The 21,984-nt window shown below is 51.2% G+C and overlaps 6 protein-coding genes and 1 non-coding gene across 7 annotated transcripts; 2 read left to right on the top strand and 5 right to left on the bottom strand.

The window, feature by feature from the left end:
* Window positions 1–2,837: 2,837 nt before the first annotated feature.
* KY384_002282 (uncharacterized protein) lies at window positions 2,838–4,902 on the bottom strand (the record flags this gene model as incomplete). The annotated part of the gene is made up of 2 exons (XM_044810806.1): window positions 2,838–4,648; window positions 4,701–4,902. The coding sequence occupies 2 exons, from the start codon at window positions 4,900–4,902 to the stop codon at window positions 2,838–2,840; spliced, it is 2,013 nt and encodes a 670-aa protein (XP_044672780.1).
* A 1,555-nt stretch (window positions 4,903–6,457) lies between these two features.
* Window positions 6,458–9,660, bottom strand: KY384_002281 (uncharacterized protein; the record flags this gene model as incomplete). The annotated part of the gene is made up of 3 exons (XM_044810805.1): window positions 6,458–9,046; window positions 9,167–9,407; window positions 9,458–9,660. The coding sequence occupies 3 exons, from the start codon at window positions 9,658–9,660 to the stop codon at window positions 6,458–6,460; spliced, it is 3,033 nt and encodes a 1,010-aa protein (XP_044672779.1).
* A 578-nt stretch (window positions 9,661–10,238) lies between these two features.
* On the top strand, window positions 10,239–10,660 carry KY384_002280 (uncharacterized protein; the record flags this gene model as incomplete). The annotated part of the gene is made up of 2 exons (XM_044810804.1): window positions 10,239–10,314; window positions 10,392–10,660. 2 exons carry the CDS (start codon window positions 10,239–10,241, stop codon window positions 10,658–10,660), a joined length of 345 nt encoding a protein of 114 aa, XP_044672778.1.
* A 2,253-nt stretch (window positions 10,661–12,913) lies between these two features.
* KY384_002279 (uncharacterized protein) lies at window positions 12,914–14,207 on the top strand (the record flags this gene model as incomplete). The annotated part of the gene is made up of 3 exons (XM_044810803.1): window positions 12,914–13,072; window positions 13,122–13,774; window positions 13,859–14,207. The coding sequence occupies 3 exons, from the start codon at window positions 12,914–12,916 to the stop codon at window positions 14,205–14,207; spliced, it is 1,161 nt and encodes a 386-aa protein (XP_044672777.1).
* A 2,406-nt stretch (window positions 14,208–16,613) lies between these two features.
* Window positions 16,614–18,442, bottom strand: KY384_002278 (uncharacterized protein; the record flags this gene model as incomplete). The annotated part of the gene is given in 2 exon segments (XM_044810802.1): window positions 16,614–18,389; window positions 18,407–18,442. 2 exon segments carry the CDS (start codon window positions 18,440–18,442, stop codon window positions 16,614–16,616), a joined length of 1,812 nt encoding a protein of 603 aa, XP_044672776.1.
* Window positions 18,443–19,334: 892 nt separating this feature from the next.
* Window positions 19,335–20,519, bottom strand: KY384_002277 (uncharacterized protein; the record flags this gene model as incomplete). The annotated part of the gene is made up of 2 exons (XM_044810801.1): window positions 19,335–20,252; window positions 20,307–20,519. The coding sequence occupies 2 exons, from the start codon at window positions 20,517–20,519 to the stop codon at window positions 19,335–19,337; spliced, it is 1,131 nt and encodes a 376-aa protein (XP_044672775.1).
* Window positions 20,520–21,723: 1,204 nt separating this feature from the next.
* KY384_002276 lies at window positions 21,724–21,794 on the bottom strand. The gene has a single exon. It is a non-coding gene; the product is annotated as a tRNA-Gly (tRNA).
* Between the last annotated feature and the right edge of the window lie 190 nt (window positions 21,795–21,984).

Raw genomic sequence — 21,984 nt, 5'->3', positions numbered from 1 at the left:
TAGGTATATTTTCCAGGTGAGGCGGAACTTTGATACGATTTCCGTCAACACATCTGGAGAACAAGTGGTTAACTTCTTGACACTCAGGGCTCATAGCACCTTTTAAGCGTGCCCAATCCAGGTATAAATTCTTGACTCGCCCGAGTGAAGCGTTCGTATACCCTGCAAAGTAAGTCAAGCGATCTTCGTGTGTAATCTTCTTGAATGTTACAGGCTCTGGTGGCCCCTGGTAGTCAGCCGCTTCAGCAACCTTGGACGGAACGAGGTCTGGGTCCCAACAAACAAAGACTAGGCTTCAGGGTCAGTCAGTGCATGAGATGTAACAAGCAGTTCTTACATTTATCCCCGTCTAAATCGCCACCAGACATCAGATCTGCACTTGGACGACGTCCTTGTGTTGGAAAGATGATACAGTCCGTCAAGTGTGCCAGCTCAGGATACTGCACGGCTTTAAACTTCTGTAGGTCTCCAGGGTGCAAACATGGGTTCCGAGTCACGAGCACGTCACAGCCGATGATCGTTCTCGCTATACCACCATAATCCAATGTCACGCGGACGGCGCACTCCCCCTGCTTCAGCACATCCCTAGGGTCGCATATTCCAAAAAGCAATCGCGAGTCGGGCACCATGATCCTACAACGATATGTATCGCGTTTATTCAACATCCTGTTGTGCTCGCTGGTGACATGACTTTTGATTGTTGATCGAACGGATTCAAGCCCATCCATCAGCAATTTTTCAGCCTTCTCAGGCTCATTGATGTACGACAAGAGACGAAAAGCTGTTTGGGGGTCATTTTTAGCGGCAGATAGAAAGCGTAAATAGTCCTGCTGCTTCTTGAGAAACATCGCTTCGGTGATTCCCAAGGTATGTAGAAGTAGAACAACCTCATCGTTCAGGTAGCCAAAACTATAAGGTTTTGAGTGATCAACCACAGCAAAGGAGTCATTCGGAACATTCTTGATCTTCTTCATAGAGTCCCGAAATTGTACCAATATTTGACCACCAAGCTTGGGTTCAAGCGTGAGGACTCCTTTGTAGCCTGCGTACCGAATCTGAAATACTGATGGATGGTATCTTGTATTTCGAAAGCGTAGATCAAGCTTCTGCACCAGTATGCTTGCAAGATGTTTTGAGATGAGACCACATCCATCTGTGAAGATGTAGTCATCTCTTTCAACATCCTTGATGTCCTGACAGCGTTTCGGATCGAGGTTTGTCACTACTTTAGCTGAGGAAAACAGCAATCCAATGCGTTTGGCAAGCTTGGCAACAGACTTGATCTTGGAAAAGTCACCGAGCCCATCAATTCTTCGAGCAATCTCGTCTTTACTGCCTGCGTAGAGAAAGCATGATTTAGATTTCAGTTGGCTGTTGCTATGGCCGAAGAAGTTGTAACGAGTCTCATTTAGAACGATACCTGATGACAGGAGCCGAAAGATATAGTCTTTGCTTTCTTTGGGGGAGGCCGGCTGTGATCGCGTCGTTTTACCATCGTTCTGGGATTCAGTCGGAGGGTACTGCAAGCGAAAGTTGGCGAAGGATATGGCTATGTACCTGTCAAGGTACTCGCTGGAGATGGCTCGATTTTCTGGGCTCTTGACAAAGTGGAGAGAGATTCTCGTTTTGGAGGGATCTGTATCTGAGGCGACTGATATTGACTTGATGAGCCCTGATCGATTGGCGATAAGCACTTGGGGTAAGTTTGAGACCGCAAATGTCCAGTCTCGGTCAGAAGGTTGGATGACATCTTGAAGTACGCAGCTAAAGTTGCTCAGACCTTTTGATGACATCTTAGCCTCGCTGTAGTCCTTGTCACATGGTTGGAGGATAATCTTAGAGCCCTGAAGATGACTTATGATGTTGAAGTGGGGCGCTCACACACCACCCAGTGGTCACGATTGGCCTGAGAGCGACACCAATCGGAGCCTGCCCTCACCTGCGGGCTGCCGCGTAAGGCAGAGTCTTCACCTTGCAGCTTGAAAATCTCTGTAGCAGATAATCACTGCTTTCCCAACCTGCATAGAACCAAAACATCAAGGAGCTGTGATGGCTGAACCCTCAAATATATACATAGTGGGTGCCCAGAGTACTGGAAAGACAACACTCGTCACTGCGTTAGCCGATCATTTCAATCGCCAGGCGCAGACATCAAAACCCGCAATCCCAGAGCCTACTGTAATCACCGAAGTCGCTCGAGGCGTTCTCAAGCGACATCATTTCAACGCTGTAGACATCGTGGCATCGAAATCAAAAGCCTTGGAACTACAGCGACGCATCCTCCAGGCACAAGCAGAAGCTGAAGGAGCCGTATCAGACGGATGGTACATCTCCGATCGTTCTGGTCTTGATCCATTAGTGTATGCGCGACGTTATGTTGGTTTGGGTGAGATGTTAGCGCTTCAGCAAGAGCCTGCGTGGCAGTTTCTGCGAGATCGGATGAAAGCAGGTTTAGTCATCGTATGTGAAGCAGGAGGCGAATGGTTGATTAATGATGGAGTGAGGTTGATGCCTGACAACCATGCTGCTTGGCTGGAGATGCACAGACTTTTTTGTGACGTTCTGAATGAGGTTGATATAAGATATGCCGTCTTACCATCCACCGTCAATGATCTAGAGTCGAGGGTCAGCTTTGTCATAGAGAAATGGGAGGCTCGTTAGCGAATGTATATGGGTGAGTCGTTGTCAATTTGCAGTTTCATTTAGGTTCCGTGGCTACACGTTACGCTCTAACCTCAGAGGTGCGTAGCACATCGCTTCATGGGTCTCAAACCCCGTCTTCAGTCGTAAGTAGTGCAGGGCTATAGCTACTTCGGCACCTCGTCTTCATTGCTACGCTACAATCTCACTCCTTTTGACACTCCTATCTTAATGCCTGTCAGCTCTCCCCCATAGCCACCCTGAGGCTGGCCCTTGTACACTGGCCGCACGCTTGATAACTTCTTCATTTTCTTCTCGAATTGATTCTTCTTCTTGACGCGCGGATTACGGACATCCTTCTTTCTTTTAGGTGTCAATCCTTTATTCTTCTCAATGGCATAAGACACAGCACGTTTGCCGTCAGGGCCAAGATTTGCGTCCTCAACCACACGATCCAGAGCTGCCCCATTAGCGATGGCTTTCACTGCTTCGGCACGAGCTGCTTTCTCTGCCTTCTTTTTCTTCGAGTTGGCGGTGATGAAGTCATAGTAGTCGTCATCGTCTCCTTTCCTGGCGCCGTTATTGCCTGCGGGAGAAATACCGTCTTCATTCGGATTTTCTTCTCCGCTGAAATCGTCTACCGAGATCTTGTCCTTACTCTTCCTCCCTCGGTTCTCAGCCTCTGCATTGAGTCGCTCTTTTCGATCTCGGAAGCGCTCTCGGTAGGGTAGATCCGCATCGCCACCTGCATCATTCGAGGCATGATCGCGCTTTTGCGATTTTTGAGCAATCTGAGATGTGTAGAAACGGAGGGTCTTCTTTCTCTTTGCCTTCTCAGCAGCTTCAGCAGGGGTAAGGGACGTAGGTTCACCGATGTCGGAATCTGAATTGTAGCCATTCTTGATAGGTGCCGAACTAGGCTTCTTGGCATTCGAATTTGCTTTGGTAGGAGCGAGTAGAGCAGAGAGGTCGGCGAGCGATGTCTGGGTCTCTTCAATTCGGGCCTGGCGGCGAGCTTCAGCTTCAGCTTGTTGAGCCTCCGCCGTACGTTGGGCTCTTGATTTTCGCCGCCTCCGTTTCTTCTGTGTATCTTTTGGCTCCACAATCGAGTCACGCTGGTTCATAATGTTGTCGTGTTCGCCTGGTGGGTCACCATTCGTAAGATCCGTCGGTGGTTCCGGTTCAGGAAGCTCTTTTGTCTTTTCCCACAAGTCCCGACATTGTACAAGGGTATGCATAAGGCTATGGTTTTGAAGCTGATCTGGTGGTATGGCAGTGGCTTTTTTACTCTCGTCTTTGGCAGTTGAAGAGAGCAGGGCGAAATACACGGCGATCGCTGATAGATAGGCCCCCAAGGATCGGAATTTTATCGCAGCTACAGACATAGCTTGTTCTGTGTCTTCAGTTTCGGACGTCTTTGATATCCCTGCTATCTTTTCTGCAGCTGAAGCTTTTTCTTGAAGCTGTTTGTACGGCTCCTGCAGATCGACAAATTCTTTCGCCAGTGGCTCAAACTCTGGGTATCGAGTCCTTAGGATGGCCATTCTCTGTTCCTCACTCATATTGCTTGTGACCTCAAGTTCCGGCAACTCTTCTCGTACAACTCTTCCTCGTTTGCCATCACGTTGTGTGTCGTCTTCTTCCCAATCAATCTCGTCCAACCCAAAGTCAGCTTCTGTCATGCGCTGACGTTGCTTCTGCTGCAGACGCAAAGCTTCAGCCTCCTCTTCAAGAGCATCCGCTTCTGTCTCGATCGTATCAGCATTGTAGTATTCTTTCTTCGAAGACCCCCAATCGGCAAAATCGTCATCTTTTGGTTCATCGCCACTTGCTTCCGAACTTGACTCTTGTAGGGGCTTTGACAGCCCTTTTGAGGGCTTGCCATTGCGGAGGGGTGATTGTGTTGTTTGATCCTCATCCTCTTCTTCCACGTGATTCTCAACGTCGGATTCTGGCTCAAGATCACTCGATGGCAAAACTTCTTCATCGGAGGGTTCAAGTAAAGCTTCTGTGAGACAGATCAGCCGATTACGTGATGACTAATTCGAAAACAAAGGTACCCTGTTCCTCGGCTCGTCTGATTCTCTTGCGAGTAGGATTTTCATCCAAAAACACCTTGTCTCGACCTATATGGAATTCATCTTCTGAGTCCGCAACATCCTCATATGAGTTGACTGCCAGCTTGCTTCCTTCATTTTCCTTTGACCAATGTTGCTCTTTTTGGCCAAAAGGCTGTCCGCTTGCCTTCCTTTTTCGACCCATAGTTGCGAAGGAGGAATACACAGCTTGCTCGCACGATCAGTCCGGAAAAAATTAAGAATCTGTTGACGGAATTAAGCGGAGATAAAAACTTCCCGCTTTGGCCCTGAATATGTGAAATAATTCCTCCCAATCTTCATGCAACATCCATTGCACCTCAATCACATCTTCTCACAGCCTGTATGGCACTCGACAGCTTCTGGCTTGCCACAATAGCCGGCTCCCTCCTCACATACCTCACGCTCCGCATAATGGGCCCATTCAAACGAAAAAACCATTTCCCCGTCAACGGGCGAGTAAGTACAATCTTTCCCACTCATTGCCTCCTCAAATTAATATCTCCCAGACAGTACTCATAACAGGAGGCTCTCAAGGCATGGGGAAAGCCGTAGCCCAGCTCCTAGCAAGCAAAGGCGCCAACATAATCATCGTCGCGCGAGACACCAAAAAACTCGAAGCTGCTCTCGAAGAGATCAAAGTAAGCCTCCTATATCGTCTCCCCTTCTTCTACTCTCCCACATAACGCACCTCAATTCCTCACTAATCGCCTATCGCAGTCCTCCGCCAAATCCCCCTCAACGCAACGCTTCCACTCCCTCTCCTTCGACCTCTCCCTCCCCGAATCCTCCCCCTCCCTCCTCGCAGCCGCAACATCCTGGAACAACAACACCCCACCCCCCATAATCTTCATGTGCGCCGGGTCCGCACACCCAGGTTACTTCCTCGATCTGCCGCCGACCCTACTCGCCTCGCAAATGAACATGAATTTCTTCTCGGCCGCATACCTCGCGCACGCCGCCTGCCGGGCCTGGCTCTCCAACCCACCATCCTCCCCCTCCCCCTCACCCTCCCCATCCCCAGAATCACGAGAACAAGAGAAAAGACACTTAATATTCACATCCTCCGTCCTAGCATTCCTGCCCATGGTAGGCTACACACCCTACACACCGGCCAAAGCGGCGCTGCGCTCCCTCCAAGAATCATTATCGCAGGAGCTCCTCCTCTACTCCCATCCCCCCCGTCCCTCCCATCCCCACCAAGCGCCCATAAAAACCCACACCATCTACCCAGCCACCATAACCTCCCCCGGCCACGACGCCGAGGAACTCACAAAACCAGAAATCACTAAGAAGCTGGAGGCGTCGGACCCGGTGCAGACGCCTGCGCAAGTCGCTTTGGCGAGCGTGGCGGGGTTGGAGAGGGGCGAGGAGAGTATTGTGACGGGGGTTTTCCCGGGGAGGGTGTTGAGGGCGGGGATGTTGGGGGGCAGTAAGCGGGCGGGGAGGGGCGTGGTTGATACGATATTAGCGGGGGTGGTGAGCGTGGTGTTTCCGTGGGTGAGGAGGGATATGGACGGGCAGGTGAGGAAGTGGGGACAAGGGAGGGATGTACCATTTGGTGGGGGAGGGAAGAAAGATTCTGTGGAGTGATGATGATGTTGAAGCAACTGAAAACAGGGGAGTTCAGTGTATAGAGGTCTAGAATTCTTTGGTTTGATAGTTATGGCATTATATACAATTACTTTTTTTTCTCTTCGGTCGTCACCGGAAGAACATTATTATATTAAACCCTCGGCTGCGAGGAGGGACACACCAAACCACCACCACCAACCCCCTCTCCTCAACGAACTCGTTCCACTACCCGCCGCCTGTGTCTGCGTCGCCCCCGCCCCCGTCCCTCCACTCCCACTAGTTGACCCACCATTAACCTGCCCAGGAATATTCCCTCCGCTATTCGCCAGATTATCACTTCCCCCGTTGCCTCCATTCCCAGTACTGCTCGCACTCCCCACCCCACCACTCCCACCCCCAGCACTTCCACCAGCAGAGCCGCTAGCGCCGGCAGTCACGACCCCAGACCCAGTGACGGGGGAAGCGACGCCGCTGGCGAACGTGCCCGTTGCCGTCGTCGATCCCCCAGCCCCAGCCCCAGCTCCAGCTCCAGCTCCTGATCCGCCTGATTGGAAACGGTTTTTGTCGTTGTCGCTAGGGTTGGGAGAGGAGCCAGTGCCAGGCACGACGCGACAGGGTGCCGCGCCTTCTTGGTAGGAGCAGTCGTATTGGGGCGACCCTCCGTTGTTGTTGTTTTTGGTTTCGGCGTTGTTTGATGATGGGGAGGAGGAGGAGCCAGAGCCGCTGCCAGAGCCAGAGCCAGACCCTGTACCTGTGTCAGAGCCTGTGGCAGCGCCGTTGCTGTTGCCTGAACCAGAGCTGCCAGAGCCGCCGTTTGAACCAGTACCTGAGCCTGAGGCAGACCCTGTGCCAGACCCTGTGCCAGACCCAGACCCAGATCCAGACCCGGACCCAGTACCTGTGCCTGTGCCTGTGCTTGTGCCAGCGCCGTTGCTGTTGCTGTTGCCTGAACCAGAACCAGAACCAGAACCAGAGCCTGAGCCTGAGCCTGAGCCTGAGCCTGAGCCTGAGCCTGAGCCAGACCCAGACCCAGATCCAGATCCGCTGCCGCTGCCAGTACTTGAACCTGATCCCGATCCAGCGCCGTTGTTTCCAGAAGGAGAACCTGCGCCGGCGCCTGATCCAGCACCTGATCCTGAACCGCTGCCGCTGCCGCTGCCACTTCCAGAGCCCGTGCCTGCGCCAGTGCCTGATCCTGACCCGCTACCAGATCCAGAACCACTTCCAGATCCAGTGCCGGAGCCAGATCCACCACCACCACCACCACCACCACCACCGCCGCCATTGTTGTTGCCCGCACCAGCACCAGATTGACCGCCCGATCCACCAACACCTGCTTGTGGATTATTCCCCTGTTGCCCACCTCCTTGCTGTCCACCACCAGGCGCCGCACCACCGGTATTCGTATTACCCTGTTGCTGCCCACTACCTCCTCCGCTCCCTCCTCCACTACCTCCTCCATTAGAATTACCATTTCCTTGCTGCTGGGTGCCACCTCCACCTGCGTTACTATTGCCTTGCTGCTGTGGAGTACCAGTCCCAGCACCAGCACCATTGCCGCCGCCGCTCTGTTGCTGCTGTTGCTGCGAAGGCGAGAATCCAAAGGCGGAATTGATAGCTCCACCCACTGTATCGCCTCCAGGCTTCGCCCCTGCGCCAGCATTACTACCAACGCCAGCTTGCGGCTGCGTATTGCCTTGCTGTCCATTCCCACCAGCAGGAGCAGCGTTGTTGCCACCACCATTCTGCGCAGGCTGCTGATTATTCCCCAGAGCCTGGTTAATAGCAGATAGCTGGTCATTATTCACGTTCGAGGGATTGTAGTTGTTGCCTTGAGGATTAGCATTATTACCGCCCTGGCCCTGACCCTGACCTTGGGAAGTGGGCTGTTGATTCCCGCCCTGTCCTTGCCCTTGCGGCGCGTTCTGTGGGTTGGCGCTGTTGCCACCTTGCGGTGCGTTCGTTCCGGCATTTTGTGGATTGGCATTGTTACCGCCTTGGGCTTGGGGTGCTGGCTGTTGGTTTCCACCGTTGGTGTTTGGGTCGGCGGCAGTGTCGGCGCTTTTAGGATCACCGCCTTGTTGATTTTGGTTTTGGTTTGCTTGGGTAGGCGGAGGCGATTGAGATCCCCCGTTATTCTTGTTCGCGGGGTCTGCTGGCTTGTTCTGGTTATTTGCTCCAGCGCCAGGGTCGGCATTCTTGTTGGCATTAGGGTCTTGATTCGGTTGTGCTGGTTGATTATTCTTGTTGGCATTAGGGTCTTGATTCGGTTGTGTTGGTTGATTGTTCTTGTTGGCATTCGGGTCTTGATTCGGTTGCGCTGCTGCGTTGTTCTTGTTAGCATTGGGATCTTGATTTGTCTGTGCAGGTTGATTGTTCTTGTTCGCGTTCGGGTCCTGGTTGGCGTTGCCTTGGGCCTGCGGGTCTGCGTTGTTCTTTGCTGGGTCCTGGGCGGCGCCATTGTTATTATTTGCCGGGTCTTGGGCTTTTGGATCTGCAGGCTTGTTCTGAGGCTGAGGATCAGGCGTTGGTGCCGGACCCATGTTTGGCTGAGCCTGTTTCGTCTCAAAAGCTGGTTGGGCTGGGCCGACAGCAGGCATTGCAAGATTTGGGGCTGGTCCAGCGTCAGCCGCAGGGGTAGGGTTTGCAGCGTTGGCGTGAACAGGTTCCAATGTCCTAGGCGGATCAATGCCGTAGAAGAAGTCCGCTCCGCAATTCGTCCACATGGGGAAAATCTGCTTGAGCTTTTGCGGAAAGGCCAGGAAGGGTCGATAGGGTACTCCTGCCTCAGGAGTGTACCATTGGTCACTCTGCAGGAGTCAGTATTGCTATGACGGAAGTATTCAGAGACTCACCATAACACTCTTTGGCGGGCAAGGAAGATCGCCGAAGTTGTAAGGCGAGGTAGGTAGAGGACTATCGCCTCTGAATTCGGTATCGACGATTGCTTGAAGAGGAGCCCCAATAGAGGACAAGTCTTTAGGGTCGAAGCCAATCAGAGTCTCCCCAACATAGTCCTTACCAGACACCGATATGTAGCCACATTGATCAGTCGCACTGACTTCTTTGAAATCAATGTAAACCGAAGGAGAAGTGCTGCCACAACATTAGACGCGGTTTTCAGAGGTTTTCTTAAAATTACTTACACTGTCACGCCTTTGATGACAGTTATTGCTGGATGGTTCGGATCCGCTGGGGCCTGCGTATTCGTCCCATTTGACGGTGCGCGAGCTCTCAGCGGGATCAAATTGCCTCCCATCGTAGCCCTCGCGGGGCGGTCTCGTTTGTCCCACTGCACAGTACCTAAGTTCGTTGCCTGGCCTTGAATTTTCTTATATTCCGAAGGCATGCTCTCATTCCACGGGTTGAAGAACCACTCTTTCAGCGTGATTGGTTGCTCATTTCCATACGTCGCCAGGCCAGCCTGGGTGTATGACTGGCCCCCAGAATTATAAGCCCAATACGTGTAGCAATCTGTGTAATGACCAGTGATTGCCCCTTCTTTCTCACACGAGGTACTCGCTTGGTCGAGAGGCGGTAGCAGTTGGTCCCCGATGATACTTAAACACGATGTATCGGCATCCGGGCTGGGCCAGTAATAGATGTCAACGTTTGGAGATCCAATTGCACATGATCCACAACAATTATCAGTTGCATTAGGTTTTACGGCGTCGGTGTCTGGATCGCCGTCGTTTTTTAAATACTGATATCTGTCCTGTTCGCACTCTGGCGACCTAAAGAAGCTCAAAAGCTTCGAAGTAATGGTCGACTGGGCGACATGGACGGTTTCCGGGCAGACTCGTTTTGCATCACCCGGAACCGAGTTACCATAAGCTTGATTGGAGACGAAGCACGGATCTTTCCACAAACCCTCCCAGGATTGATTAAACAGGTAGTTCAATGCATCATCCTTATTTCCGTGGCACGATGAATCGAAGAGTGGACACACTTTCTGTTCGTCTATGGGTACTGGCTGGTACGGACCGCATGTGGCATAATAATCGTCAGCAATATTTTCTGTTGTCCCATCTATTACCGTGCTCTGTCCCGTCTTAGGACAGTTACTGTAAATGTATACAGGCGGAGAAGTGATTGTTGAATTTGCAGAGGACGAGCCATTCGTCTTTGAGGCCAGGGTAGCAGATGAGCTGATGAGCGATGACGATAAGGAGCTTGATGTTGAGCTTGATGACCTTGAGGTTAATGTTGAGCTGGAGGTTGACCTCGAAGATGAGCTGCTGGATGACGATATGGAGGAAGAACTAGACCTCGATGATGTGGAAGAGCTAGAATTAAAGGACGACGAAGAAGAAGAGGAACTTGACGAGCTGCTGGTAATTGCAGCTTGAGCGCGCCCAAATGCAAGCGACAACGCGACCAACCAACATATATGCATATCGTACATGGCCGGCCTCACGCTGTTATGGGACTGCGCAGAGGCACGGGATGGGAAGGACAAGATGAAGAACGAGGTGGAGGCATCAGCAATTTACTCACCCACATCCTCATAGTCGAGGTCACAATAATACCGCGAACAATCCTGCGCGAAGCTAGCGGGCCAGCCTCCAGCATCCATGCAAGAGTCCCATGTTACCAGTGCGCTGGACCAGGAACTAGACCGTTGGGAAGGACGCGAAGGATTCTGGAGGATCACGAAATGACCAGGGGCATGCAGGTAGACGCCAGCCCTTTGCCTGTAGAAGTATAGACTCTGTAGACTAAGTCGACACTTATGCAGAGCTTATGCTAGCCAGCGGCGAACGAGGCGGAAACAGTTTAGCAGAGTCGAACGTGAAACATCGCACAGCCTCCATTCGCGCTTGTCACAGCTTCTGCCCTATGCATCGTGGCAGTGAGAAAACGAGATAGAGATAGACGTGCAGGATGTATGTTGGGAGACAATAGCCGAGAAGGCTTGGTCTTTGATCAAAGTCGCACGTTGTATTCATCCGTATTTATCGACGGTACTCTCAGGGAAGAATTATTGTAAGATGCCTCCAAGGCTGGGAAGGATTCTGGAAGCTGGAAATGCAAAATTGGAAGGATTCGAATTGGAAATTAAAGCGTTGGTTAAACGCCCGGCATCTTAGCCTTCTGCCATTATTATTAACTCCGCGAAATACGAGTCGGTCCCCCGATTGGTCTAGATCTCGCTACCAGTCGGTGCCGCTAATCGATAAGATCAGGATCAACCACGGCCCGTGTCACGTGGCGCCTTGCATTCATCTGATTGTTGATCAGATCCGGCATGCTGACCCAACCTCGAGCTGTCCGTCGTCGCAGGCATGTGCGGGGATCTCAATCCGATGCGGGGAGTCTTCATGCATCATACTCTCCGAAGTCCAGAGGCTTCATCTCGTCGGAGTGGGTTTCGAGCGGCACGTCTCCGCTTGTCCGGGGGCCCCGACGTCATTGCAGAACCCAGGTCGCCGACAGCGGAGTTCATGTGATTCCGCTATCTATAGCATTGTTGTGAACAACTCCAATTGCTCTCAATTCCAGCCACGTGTTGACTAGAGACGAATACCTGCTTGTCGTGATTTACTGTGTGTGATTGAATGTCTTATCTGGTTGCAATTGTCCACCGCAATGGCTTATGTGCACGAAAGCATTAGCAATGCTTTACGCTCCCGTGCCTTGTACTCCAAGACTGTTCCGAACTTGAAGATAGGGTCGCATACGAGAGTCATCTTTCAAGGCTTTACAGGACGTCAGGTGACCAATGGACAATACCAGCTTTCAGATCTTTCCAATTGACCCGAACAGGCAACTTTGGACGCCAAGCAATCATTGGAGTATGGCACAAACATCGTGGGTGGGGTCACGCCTGGAAAGAATGGCGAACATTTGGGTCTTCCCGTGGTACCCGATATTCAGACAGTAGGAACCTGGATCTCTATTATATTCAGATGGGGTGCTAAGACGAACGAAAAAGGCGAAAAAACAACTGAAACCAGACGCTTCCATCGTCTATGTCGCGGCTGCTAAAGCTGCCAACGCGATCGAACAAGCAATCGAGGCAAAAATACCGCTCATTGTGGCCGTGGCAGAGCATATCCCCATCCATGATATGCTGAGAGTAGGCAACCTGAAAATTGTGCAATGAAAACCCTTACAAGTCGTGTAGATTCACGAGATGCTGCGATCCCAATCTCGTTCACGTCTCGTGGGAGCCAATTCCCCAGGGATGATTTCGCCTGTGTCCAAATGTCGGCTCGGATTCCACCCAATACCCTTCGTCCAGCCGGGCTCTGTTGGCATCGTTGCTAAATCCGGAACATTATCGTACGAGACGATTGCTTCCACTACCCGAGCAGGCGTTGGTCAAAGCCTCGTCGTAGGCATCGGGGGAGATCCTCTCCCAGGCACAAATTTTGTTGATGTCCTGCAAATTCTCGAGGAAGATGATGACACCAAGGGCATTATTCTAGCTGGGGAGATCGGAGGGTATGCCGAGGAAGAAGCTGCGGAATGGATCAAGGATTATCGTAGGCGGACGAAGGATCCTAAGTAAGCAAGTCGTCAACTATGAGTGACGTGGCTGAAAGAACAGGCCTATACTCGCTTTAGTCGGAGGAATGCAAGCCCCGCAGGGAAGGATCATGGGTCACGCAGGTGCGCTCTTTAGCCCAGCTGAAAACACGGCTAGGGCAAAAGCGAAGCACTTGGAGGACGCCGGTGCACTGATTGTCAACCACCCTTCCAAATTCGGTAGCCAGATGGCCAAGCTTTTGCAGGCCCAAGGCATTCGATCTACTTCAGTGGGCAAATCACACACGAGTTGCTCTTGCATTGCTGACACTGGCAAAGGCTCCTAGAAATGCCCAGATACGCCAGACCCATCAAACGGCGTCCCGTAGTACTGAGAAGTCAAGCCCAAAGCAGAGTTCTGGCAGCTCAGAACCTGTCAACTCCAGACAGCTTTATCTGCTCCAGTCAAGATATCCAAATCTCCCTACCTACGACATCGCATCAAATTCTGAGATTTGTAGCATTGCTATCACCCTCACGCATGATTTGCGCACATTTACACCAACCATTCGTGCGTCTCAGAAACCAAGAAACCTCGATAATTGGAACTATCTAGGTCCTGCTACATTGAAGGATTCAGGCAATAGTTACTTCGAGTCCTGTCAAGCAATAGCAGCTCTTGCCAAAATTAGCCAAGGCCAATCCTCCCGCTTCGTTGAAATCCTTCAAGGCTTGAAGGAAGCCTACTTCGATCTCAAGCTACGCTCACTCTCGGCGACGATATCTTACACAGAGAACAAGGAGCCTTTGATTGGATTATCTGATGTGAACTTGGAGGTCGACGACGCAGCTTCTCGCGCCGCCAAAGAGTCCGAAAGAGGTATCCTGTTCGAGAATGTTGTTCAGGCGATAGAGGAAGACAATGCGAAGAAAGGAGAAGCAGACTGCTCACGGGAGACGAAGGCGAAGGCGGACGGAATTGTTTATGTCAAGTGAGTCAACGTACCGTGAACGCTACCGATTCTAATGCGTATTGCAGACTCGAAGGTGATGGAAATATTGGGATACTTGGTCAGTACCTCATCCAAAGTCGTCAAGGCCCATACTGAATACTCTCCAGTGAATGGTGCCGGCCTCGCCATGAACACTGTAGATGCCATAACCGACCTTGGTGGGCGCTGCGCAAACTTCCTAGACACAGGTGGCAAGGCGACCAGCGAAACTGTCAAACAATCATTCCAAATTATCCTCGAAGACGATAGAGTATCTACCATCTTCGTAAATATCTTCGGAGGCTTGACACAATGCAACATGATTGCCGAGGGCATCATTATGGCATACAAAGACCTAAGCATCAAAAAGCCTGTCGTTGTGAGATTACGAGGTACAAACGAAGCGATTGGACAAAAACTAGTGGGCAAATAATAATTAACACATTACTCGCGATTCTACTGACCTATACCAGATAGCAGAAAGTGGCCTCCCATTACACGCCTTCGACGACTTTGACGCTGCAGCCCAAAAAGCCATCGACTTGTCCAAGGCTTCCATAATCCAATAATGAGCTCAGCCTCGACACCCAAGCTGCCATCTTTGCACCCCACACGTAACCTCCGGATCTGTCATCGGCATCTCCAGAACAGGTAACTCCACCTCTCCACTATCGACAGGACTGGCACAACAATCCTCCTCATCCAGCTCCCTCGTCCCCTCACTCGCAGCCCTCATCTCAATCAACTCAATCGTGTCCGCCCACTCATTCTTACTCCTCACCGGTTTCGGCTCCACAAGACCACTCAGAGACCCCAAATTATGCAACCAAGTATCCCCACCAGCGGGGGACTGATGGTCCCTCGCGGACGCATCCACCTCTCCAGCCGAATCCCACAGATTCTGCGATAGTTTCGCACAATGCTCTTTCCAAGCCCTGACGCCCGGGCCCTCCAAGTCGCCGACCTCCGGCTTCCTCGTCGGAACAGCCTGCACATTCACCTGTCTGGGCGGCAGAGGCGGCGCACCCATCCCACCCGCCGTTGCTCTCGGCGTAAAACTCAGCGCATCACCCCTCAACGCCGACGTGCCCGCCCTCGCCCGTCCCCCCATGCCAATACCCAATCCGACATTCGAAGTCCACTGCATCCTCACGGAGGCGAACATCGGCTTCGGCGGTACGACAGGCCCAATCCTAGCAGCGTCCCACATGAGATCCTTGGGCAAATGCCAATCCTTGCCTCTACCCTCGTTGATTTCCCTTGCCCCCGCCCCAGCCCCAACCCGGCCCCCATTCCCAGCTGGTGGCGGGAGGTGGTACCCGAGATTCTCATTCCCGTTCGTGTCTTGAGAATAGCACGAAGCAGAGTCAGCACAACTCTCTTCATCGTGGCAGGATTCGCGGGGATTGACGAAGGTCGCGGTGGGTGCGTGGGAAGAAGGGGAAAGCGTGATGGTGGCAGCAGTGAGCGGGGGGAGGGAGTCGTGGGCCACGACCCCGGCACTACCGGTGTAGTTGTTGTGGGTTTAGGGGTATGATGCTGGCAACAGAGGGTAGAGGTAGGGCTGGCGCTGGGGTTGGGGTTGGGGATGGGGGGGACGGGGCGGGGAGGGAAAAACCTACTGATCTTCCTGGTATATGTCTGGGTTTGATAGGTGGTGGTGGCGGTAGGGCGGGATTGATAGGTCGGGAGTAAAGAATTATCGGAATGAGAGCGTGGGCGGCCACAATACCCACATGTCGTTCCTAGGGGGTAGAGACAGCACATATAGCATGGACCTACCCCTACCCCTGCCCCGGTGGTGGTGGTGGTATATATCGAACGCGTTATCGGCGGAGGTGCTCGGAATGACAACATCGTTCGTTCGATTGATCGATTTCCTTTGCTGGTGATTTTTGTGGTATCCAGATGACTTCGACAAATTAACGGGTTGTGACAGTTGACGGGGTATGACAGTCACCAAATTCGATATTATGTGCCAGTCTTGAGAACGGTGGTATGTATACCGACAAGCAAGCAAACCCCGCAAAGAAAAGAATAGAATATATCATATACGTTCAAAAAAAAAATAAGGCGGACATTGTTCATTGTCCTCCGCACCAATTCATTTGTTCACCTCACCTCTTGTTTGTGGTGGATGAGTGCATTGTTCTTCCGCCCACAACCAGTCAAGTCAAAATCACAAGTGGGGGAAACAAGAGAATTGTTCGTTCCTTCCTTTCTCAATTCTTTTTGCGTTTCCTTTGTGCGTTGCGTTGAGTGGGGTGGCTGATGGGCCAACCCTTCCCATCCTTCCCCCCCCAACTCCGAACCCCCACCCCGAATCGGGACGTTGCAACTGACCAACGGGGGAGTTGGGGGGCCACTGATAGTAGGTTGACAGCGTGAGGTGGTTGAAAGTTTTGGTTGAAAAAAATGGCTGTGGGAGGGAAAGGTGGTGGCACATCCACAACCACATCCACAACAAGCATAATCGCATCCATAACCAGATCCAGAACCACCACAACCGTACCCCCACGCATCCCATGATATACTATCAGCAGCCATCATAAGCCACGGGAGCTCTAATCTCAACATCTCCTCCCCATAGAAGAGAGAAGGGGGAGGGAAGAGGGGTGAAGAGACAATCTGCTCATTATTGTCAACAGAAAGAAGAAAGAACAGGTGTGCCATTAAATGATGTATGCGACAGATGTATCATGGGGTATCCTTACCCAGCCCAACCCGAGCCCTTACCCGGAAACCCTTAACCAGCCCATGAACGGCCTCGCAATGCTCCACGTCAATTCCAATCCCTAATCCCCATCCAACCTCGCATCACAATGAAGTCCACAAACAGCTATGCGTATTCATCCTCAATCTCCTCCCTAGCCTTGGTGCCCACATACGCTCTGCTGATGAAGGTGAACCACAACTTTTCGATCTCTTTTCTGCGTCTGTGCTTCTCCTTCTTCTTGCTCTCCGCCGTCGTCACCCCATGCTCCACAGCCCCATCAAAGCCATCATCCTCCGAAGAACACTCTTGCCTAACGATCTCCCCAGTATCAGTGAAATACGTAGGCCGAGGCTTATACTTCCCGATCTGCCGCGCCAGTCCGACCCAGCTGCGGACAGTCAGATCTGGCATTTTGTAGACAGGATCGGTGGCGGTGTCGTACTCAAGCTCGAACTCGAAGGGTACTGGTTTATATTCCTTCTTGGTAGCTGGTCCAAGGTGCTGTTGAGTGGACGGCGGCGGAGGATTTATGCGAGTGAGATTGGCGAAGTATTGTTTGTAGGAGAGCCAGGTGAGGGGTTGGGGGGAGTAAGCGGGGCCGGGGGTAGAGGAGGATGGTGGTGGAGAGGGGAGGACGAAAGTGGGCTTCTTTTTCTTGGGGCGCTTTTTGTGCTTCTTCTTGTGTTTGGTCAAAGATGGCTGGTCATCCTCCCCATCACTCGCGTCTGAATCATCATCTAGCTCTGCCTCTGCCGGCTCATTAATGCTGGCGGCATATTCTGTTGATGGATGAAGTTCAAGGCCGGTGGTGTTGTACTCGATGATCCGCATCGTTGGGAAGTAGTTCGGCACCACACTCGCAGATACCAAGCTTACGCTATATCGCTCTGCCCATCTCCCGCCAATCTTCTTGAGATATTTGTCGGTCTTTGAGTCGTGCTTCTTCCGTAAGACACGTTGCATGAAGCTCGGAAAGGTTCCAACGTCGTCCTCACTTTCTTCCGAAACTTTTGGCTCGTCGGGAATCTTCCTCCACTCTTCCCGTAAATCGGTCAAATATTCCGTCTTGCTCTCCACGCTGAAGTCATCTCCATCCTCTTCAACATATGTGTCCGACTTTTCCACAGATTTCAGCTTCCCCTTCCGAGTCTTCTTCTTGACATGGTGAAAATCTTGCAGCATGAAGTGCTCAATATTCATATGCCCATAAAGTCCTCCAACAACCACATCTCGGTAGCTCTCCATCCAAAGCGTGTATTTCTGCCAACAAGTCTTGTCCCAGCTCTCTTTGCTGTCAGTCTTCGCGGGAGGCACGTGCCCCATCATGATGGCCTTCACACCTCTTTCGCGCAAAAATTGGAGTTGGATGCGCAGCCAATCCATCTGCTCGTAGCCTGGCTCGCCGCGTTTGGCACACCCATCGACAGCAGCGTTGGAGGAGAAAAAGTATAGAGTGTTCAGGCTGAAGACGACAAGTTTGTGAGGGATGACCTCAACGAAGAACCAGCCTCCTCTATCGAAGCTGTGACGTTGCGCCTCAGGGATAAACGGGCGCCATATTTTGCTGTAGTCTTTTGTCCAGTGATTGGGGCCGGGAGTCATGATGTTGTGAGGTAATACGTCATTGTTACCAAAATTCGGAATGATTGGGATTCTAAAGTCGTTCGTAGGATCTGTGTCATTAATCTTATCTTCCTTGCCAAAGACTTCGGCGAATTTGGATACAAGAAGTCTGTTGAGGTCTAGGATCTGGGTTTCCGTCCGAGGCTTTCTCTCGTCATTGTCATGTCTGGCCGAGTCCCCAGTCCATATGATGAAATCGATATCATCTTTTACGTGGTCTGCAAGCCATTGAAAAGTCGCGTTGACCAATGTAATCGGAGAATCGCATGTTGTAGTCTCAGCACCGTAGATACCGGCAGTACCGGTACCTCGATGGCAAGCCGCGCCATCTGCGTCAGAGGAGGAGAATGGCGTGTAGAAGGGGTCGGGGTGGAAGTCTGAAAGTCAATTAGATTTTGTCTGCCAGCTTCACGGAGTTGCTCATGCCTGTGATGTGCAAAAATCGCCCATGTAATGTTCTTGCTCCATCCTTCTTCTCAGATATTATGTCTTGTCGTACGTCCTCCGCCAGCAGAGGCTGCTGCTGCTCGAAAGGAGTGGTCGAGCAGATGCCTAAGAAAGGCAGCAGTGCAAACAGGGAGAGCAGCATGCTGGGCTAGGGAGTCGCTGGAGGAATATGTCAAGAGTATAGACAAGAATATTAGGGCAGACCAGGCTTCTGCACGCGACGACTCAAGTCATCACGGCGTCGGCCTGTAGCCTGATGGATGAGAAGGAGTCAGATGCTCTTTCCAGCTGATGGTTTTCATGCTCCGGCGGGTCAGCCCCTAAAAGTCGCTTAGGGGGAGCTTAGTCCGCAGCCTAGAGTGCGGACTTCGTCGGTGAAGGCGTCGACTGGACAAAGGAAGAGACTTTCGCCAGCGCAATCTAGGTAGGAACTGTTGTGGGTTCGGGACAAAGCGATGAAGATACAAGAGCATCTCATCAGAGTCCCCGTCAAGCACGCGACCATGTGAGATCCCACCAGATGACGATGCCTGAATCTTGATATACGCCCTCGTTTATCTAGCCAATACACTACCATCATTTCACCCACGTGCTTCCTGTTTCCAAACATCGCAAGCCGAGTCCGGTCCTTCCACACCTTCGAACCACCGGTCCACTTCTTGGGTATCGTATCTCTATATCATCTGCCTCTGCTAGATCTCAACCGCATGACCATCCGACTTGCTACATATCCGGTTCATTATCGTGTAGAGAGCGCTGCAAACCACCGAGTAACTATAGCAGGATTCTTCCTTTTTTCTCCTCCCATTCTTTGTATATCATTTCTTCCCCCGAAGGCCTATATCCTATCGCTTCATTCAGCCACCCACCAGTCACCCTATTGATCATTCGCCTCATGAGGCTTGCAATAGCCCACACGGGTCCAATGATGACAGAGGTTGCCAGCAGTATCATTGCGAAGATCTGGAACGGATTCATCGGTCCGATCCTCAGTCGTGCAATGCCCTTGGGCCTTGAAGGCTCGCTTGTGATATCCTCCTGCTTGGTCGGTGCGAGACACTTCTTTTGGTTTGTAGGCATGGTGATCCTGTAGTAGTCCCATTCTTTGGACATCTTAGATTCGAGCCCCAAAGGCAATCTCCCTGGGTCGTAGTGCGAACCAGCGTTCATAGAGCTCAACCAATTCAACCAACGTTTGTCAAGGATCTCTATCCATTCCAGCGTCCATATTTCCTTGTCATGAAGGTGCTCGTGGTGTAGGATCTCGTTACATAGTTCTGGTGCAAGCTTAGCTTCAACGTCAGAGGCATTCTGGAGGCGCACGTAGAGCTTCACTCCACTGATTGCATCTAAGTGCGTGGAGCTAGGGGATACTGTAGTCCGTTCTTGGTCTTCATAACCTTTATAGCCCTCTACCTCGAGCAGGATAGAGAACATTTTCCAGTCTTGCGCTGTAGCGATCCAACGACTGGTCATATTTGGGAGCAGGTACGCATCAGAATAGTTGCTTGGGTTGGACATGTATTCATCAATCGTTGTATTTGCGGAAACAGATCGGGCGAATGGGGCCCAGCTTTCTCTCCGTCCTTCCCAAGAAACAAGAAGATAATTGTTGACAAAGACGGAGGGTTCTAAAGTGTCAGGCCGATGACCCTCGGACTCAGATGATGGGAAGGTGGTAAAATCGAGGATCTAGGATAGCGACAGTGTCAGAATGATTGAGAATATGGGCTAGGTACTACATACCAATGCTTGTGATTGCCCTTCGATGCCCGTGTTAATTGTCGGACACTCTGCGCAATCAAGCTTGACGATGGCTCGATGAGGTGACACCAATTTGCCATCGTCTACTCCATGAAGGGTATCCAGAGCATATCGTGATCCTTCAACCTCTGGTAAACATGCGACTGTTGCTATAGACGTGAGTATAACGGCGGAAAGCCGGCTTAGAATGGCCATATTTCGAGCGTAGCAGAGGCTTCAAATGCTGTAGAGAAGAGTCGTCAACACCAGCAGAGGCACAATCTTGAGCGCATAGCAACGCGTTGTCATATAGTCCGCCGAGTAACGGTCATTTCAGGTCTGGAAGAGGAGGAGGCGCCGATACGAGTGGAGGATTGGTCGAAGGACGGCTCCTGTGGAGCTGGAGGCCTTGCGGCGTCCAAGCCCCAGTACCAGGTTACTAACAGGATCGCAGCTGAAGGGTATCGTCCCGCTTCACGAAACACAAAGCAATAATGTGAGTTGAGCCATTTGCAAAGTGTGCTGCCTAAGTCAATGTCTTTGCTGTATCCGTTTCACTTTGACTTGGCGAGCGGTTCGCTGGCAAGGGATCGTGTCGTCTGAACGGAGTTGAGCGTCAAGATGCCGGCAAGTCCTGGTGATTGGCCAGGAGTGGGCCAGATCATGCCTTAGTCATGGCGCGCCAAGAGATATGTATGATTGGTTGGATTTTGCTGCCTGATACCCAAGGGCTTCGATGAGTAACTTACATGGCATAGACAGCCTATTTGGTAGAGAGTATCGATAGAGCATGAGAAAGCTATTTGCGTAGTTTCAGCAATCCCAATTATTTCCCTCGGTTGAGTATATATGCAGTCACACCACGTCAAATAGATCATCTCATATTTGTTGGAGATTTTACACTACCCTGCAGACCAATTGAATCAATCGGATATTAAAGTATCATGCATCCTCAGTAAAGAGGCCAATATGAACAGGACGATTTGCATAGTATAGCTTTCACACACCTTGGACAATAGTCTCACGCATGGGCCGCTAGCGTCGGACAGGTACATGAAAGACTGAATTCTAGATATCGTTCGCTTCCAGAAACAAAAGCCTTACCCAACCACCTCATGAATCATACCTTTCAAACAGCCTCCAATTTCTAGTAATAGCGTCAAACTCCAACAAGAAATACCAAAGACATCATTGCGTGTCCAGCAGTGGCGTATAATTAATCAGGCATCTTTAATACGCTTGGCCACTTTTGGAGCGGCAGTCTGTTACTGGGAATTGAAAGTCATGACCAAAACTTTCACGAATGTATGATTGTTTTCGTGTAATTGATGGATGGGATATGCTTTATCTAATAGACACTCCACGTAGAGTATGCGATTCAGCACAATGGCAAAAATCAAAGCGGATGAATGTTCAGCATTGCGTTAGGAGGGAATCGAACCCCCGGCTCGTCGATGGCAACGACGAATTTTACCACTAAACCACTAACGCCGTTTCTTGCTGACAGGAAACTTGAAAAGATAAATATATATACCTAAAATAGTGTTCTTGATCCTGTGTCCTGTCGATGAATACCGTACCACCTCAATTAACGCAATCAAATATGATCCACCATTCCATTGTTAATCCTTACTGCAAGAGTGATGGATACATGGGGCACAATTTCATCCATCAATCTTAA

This window comes from Bacidia gigantensis (assembly GCF_019456465.1).
Source record: "Bacidia gigantensis strain McMullin 20006 chromosome Unknown contig_134, whole genome shotgun sequence".
NCBI lineage: Eukaryota > Fungi > Ascomycota > Lecanoromycetes > Lecanorales > Ramalinaceae > Bacidia > Bacidia gigantensis.
Note: the sequence above shows the minus strand (reverse complement) of the source record. Positions and strands in the feature narration are given on the sequence as shown.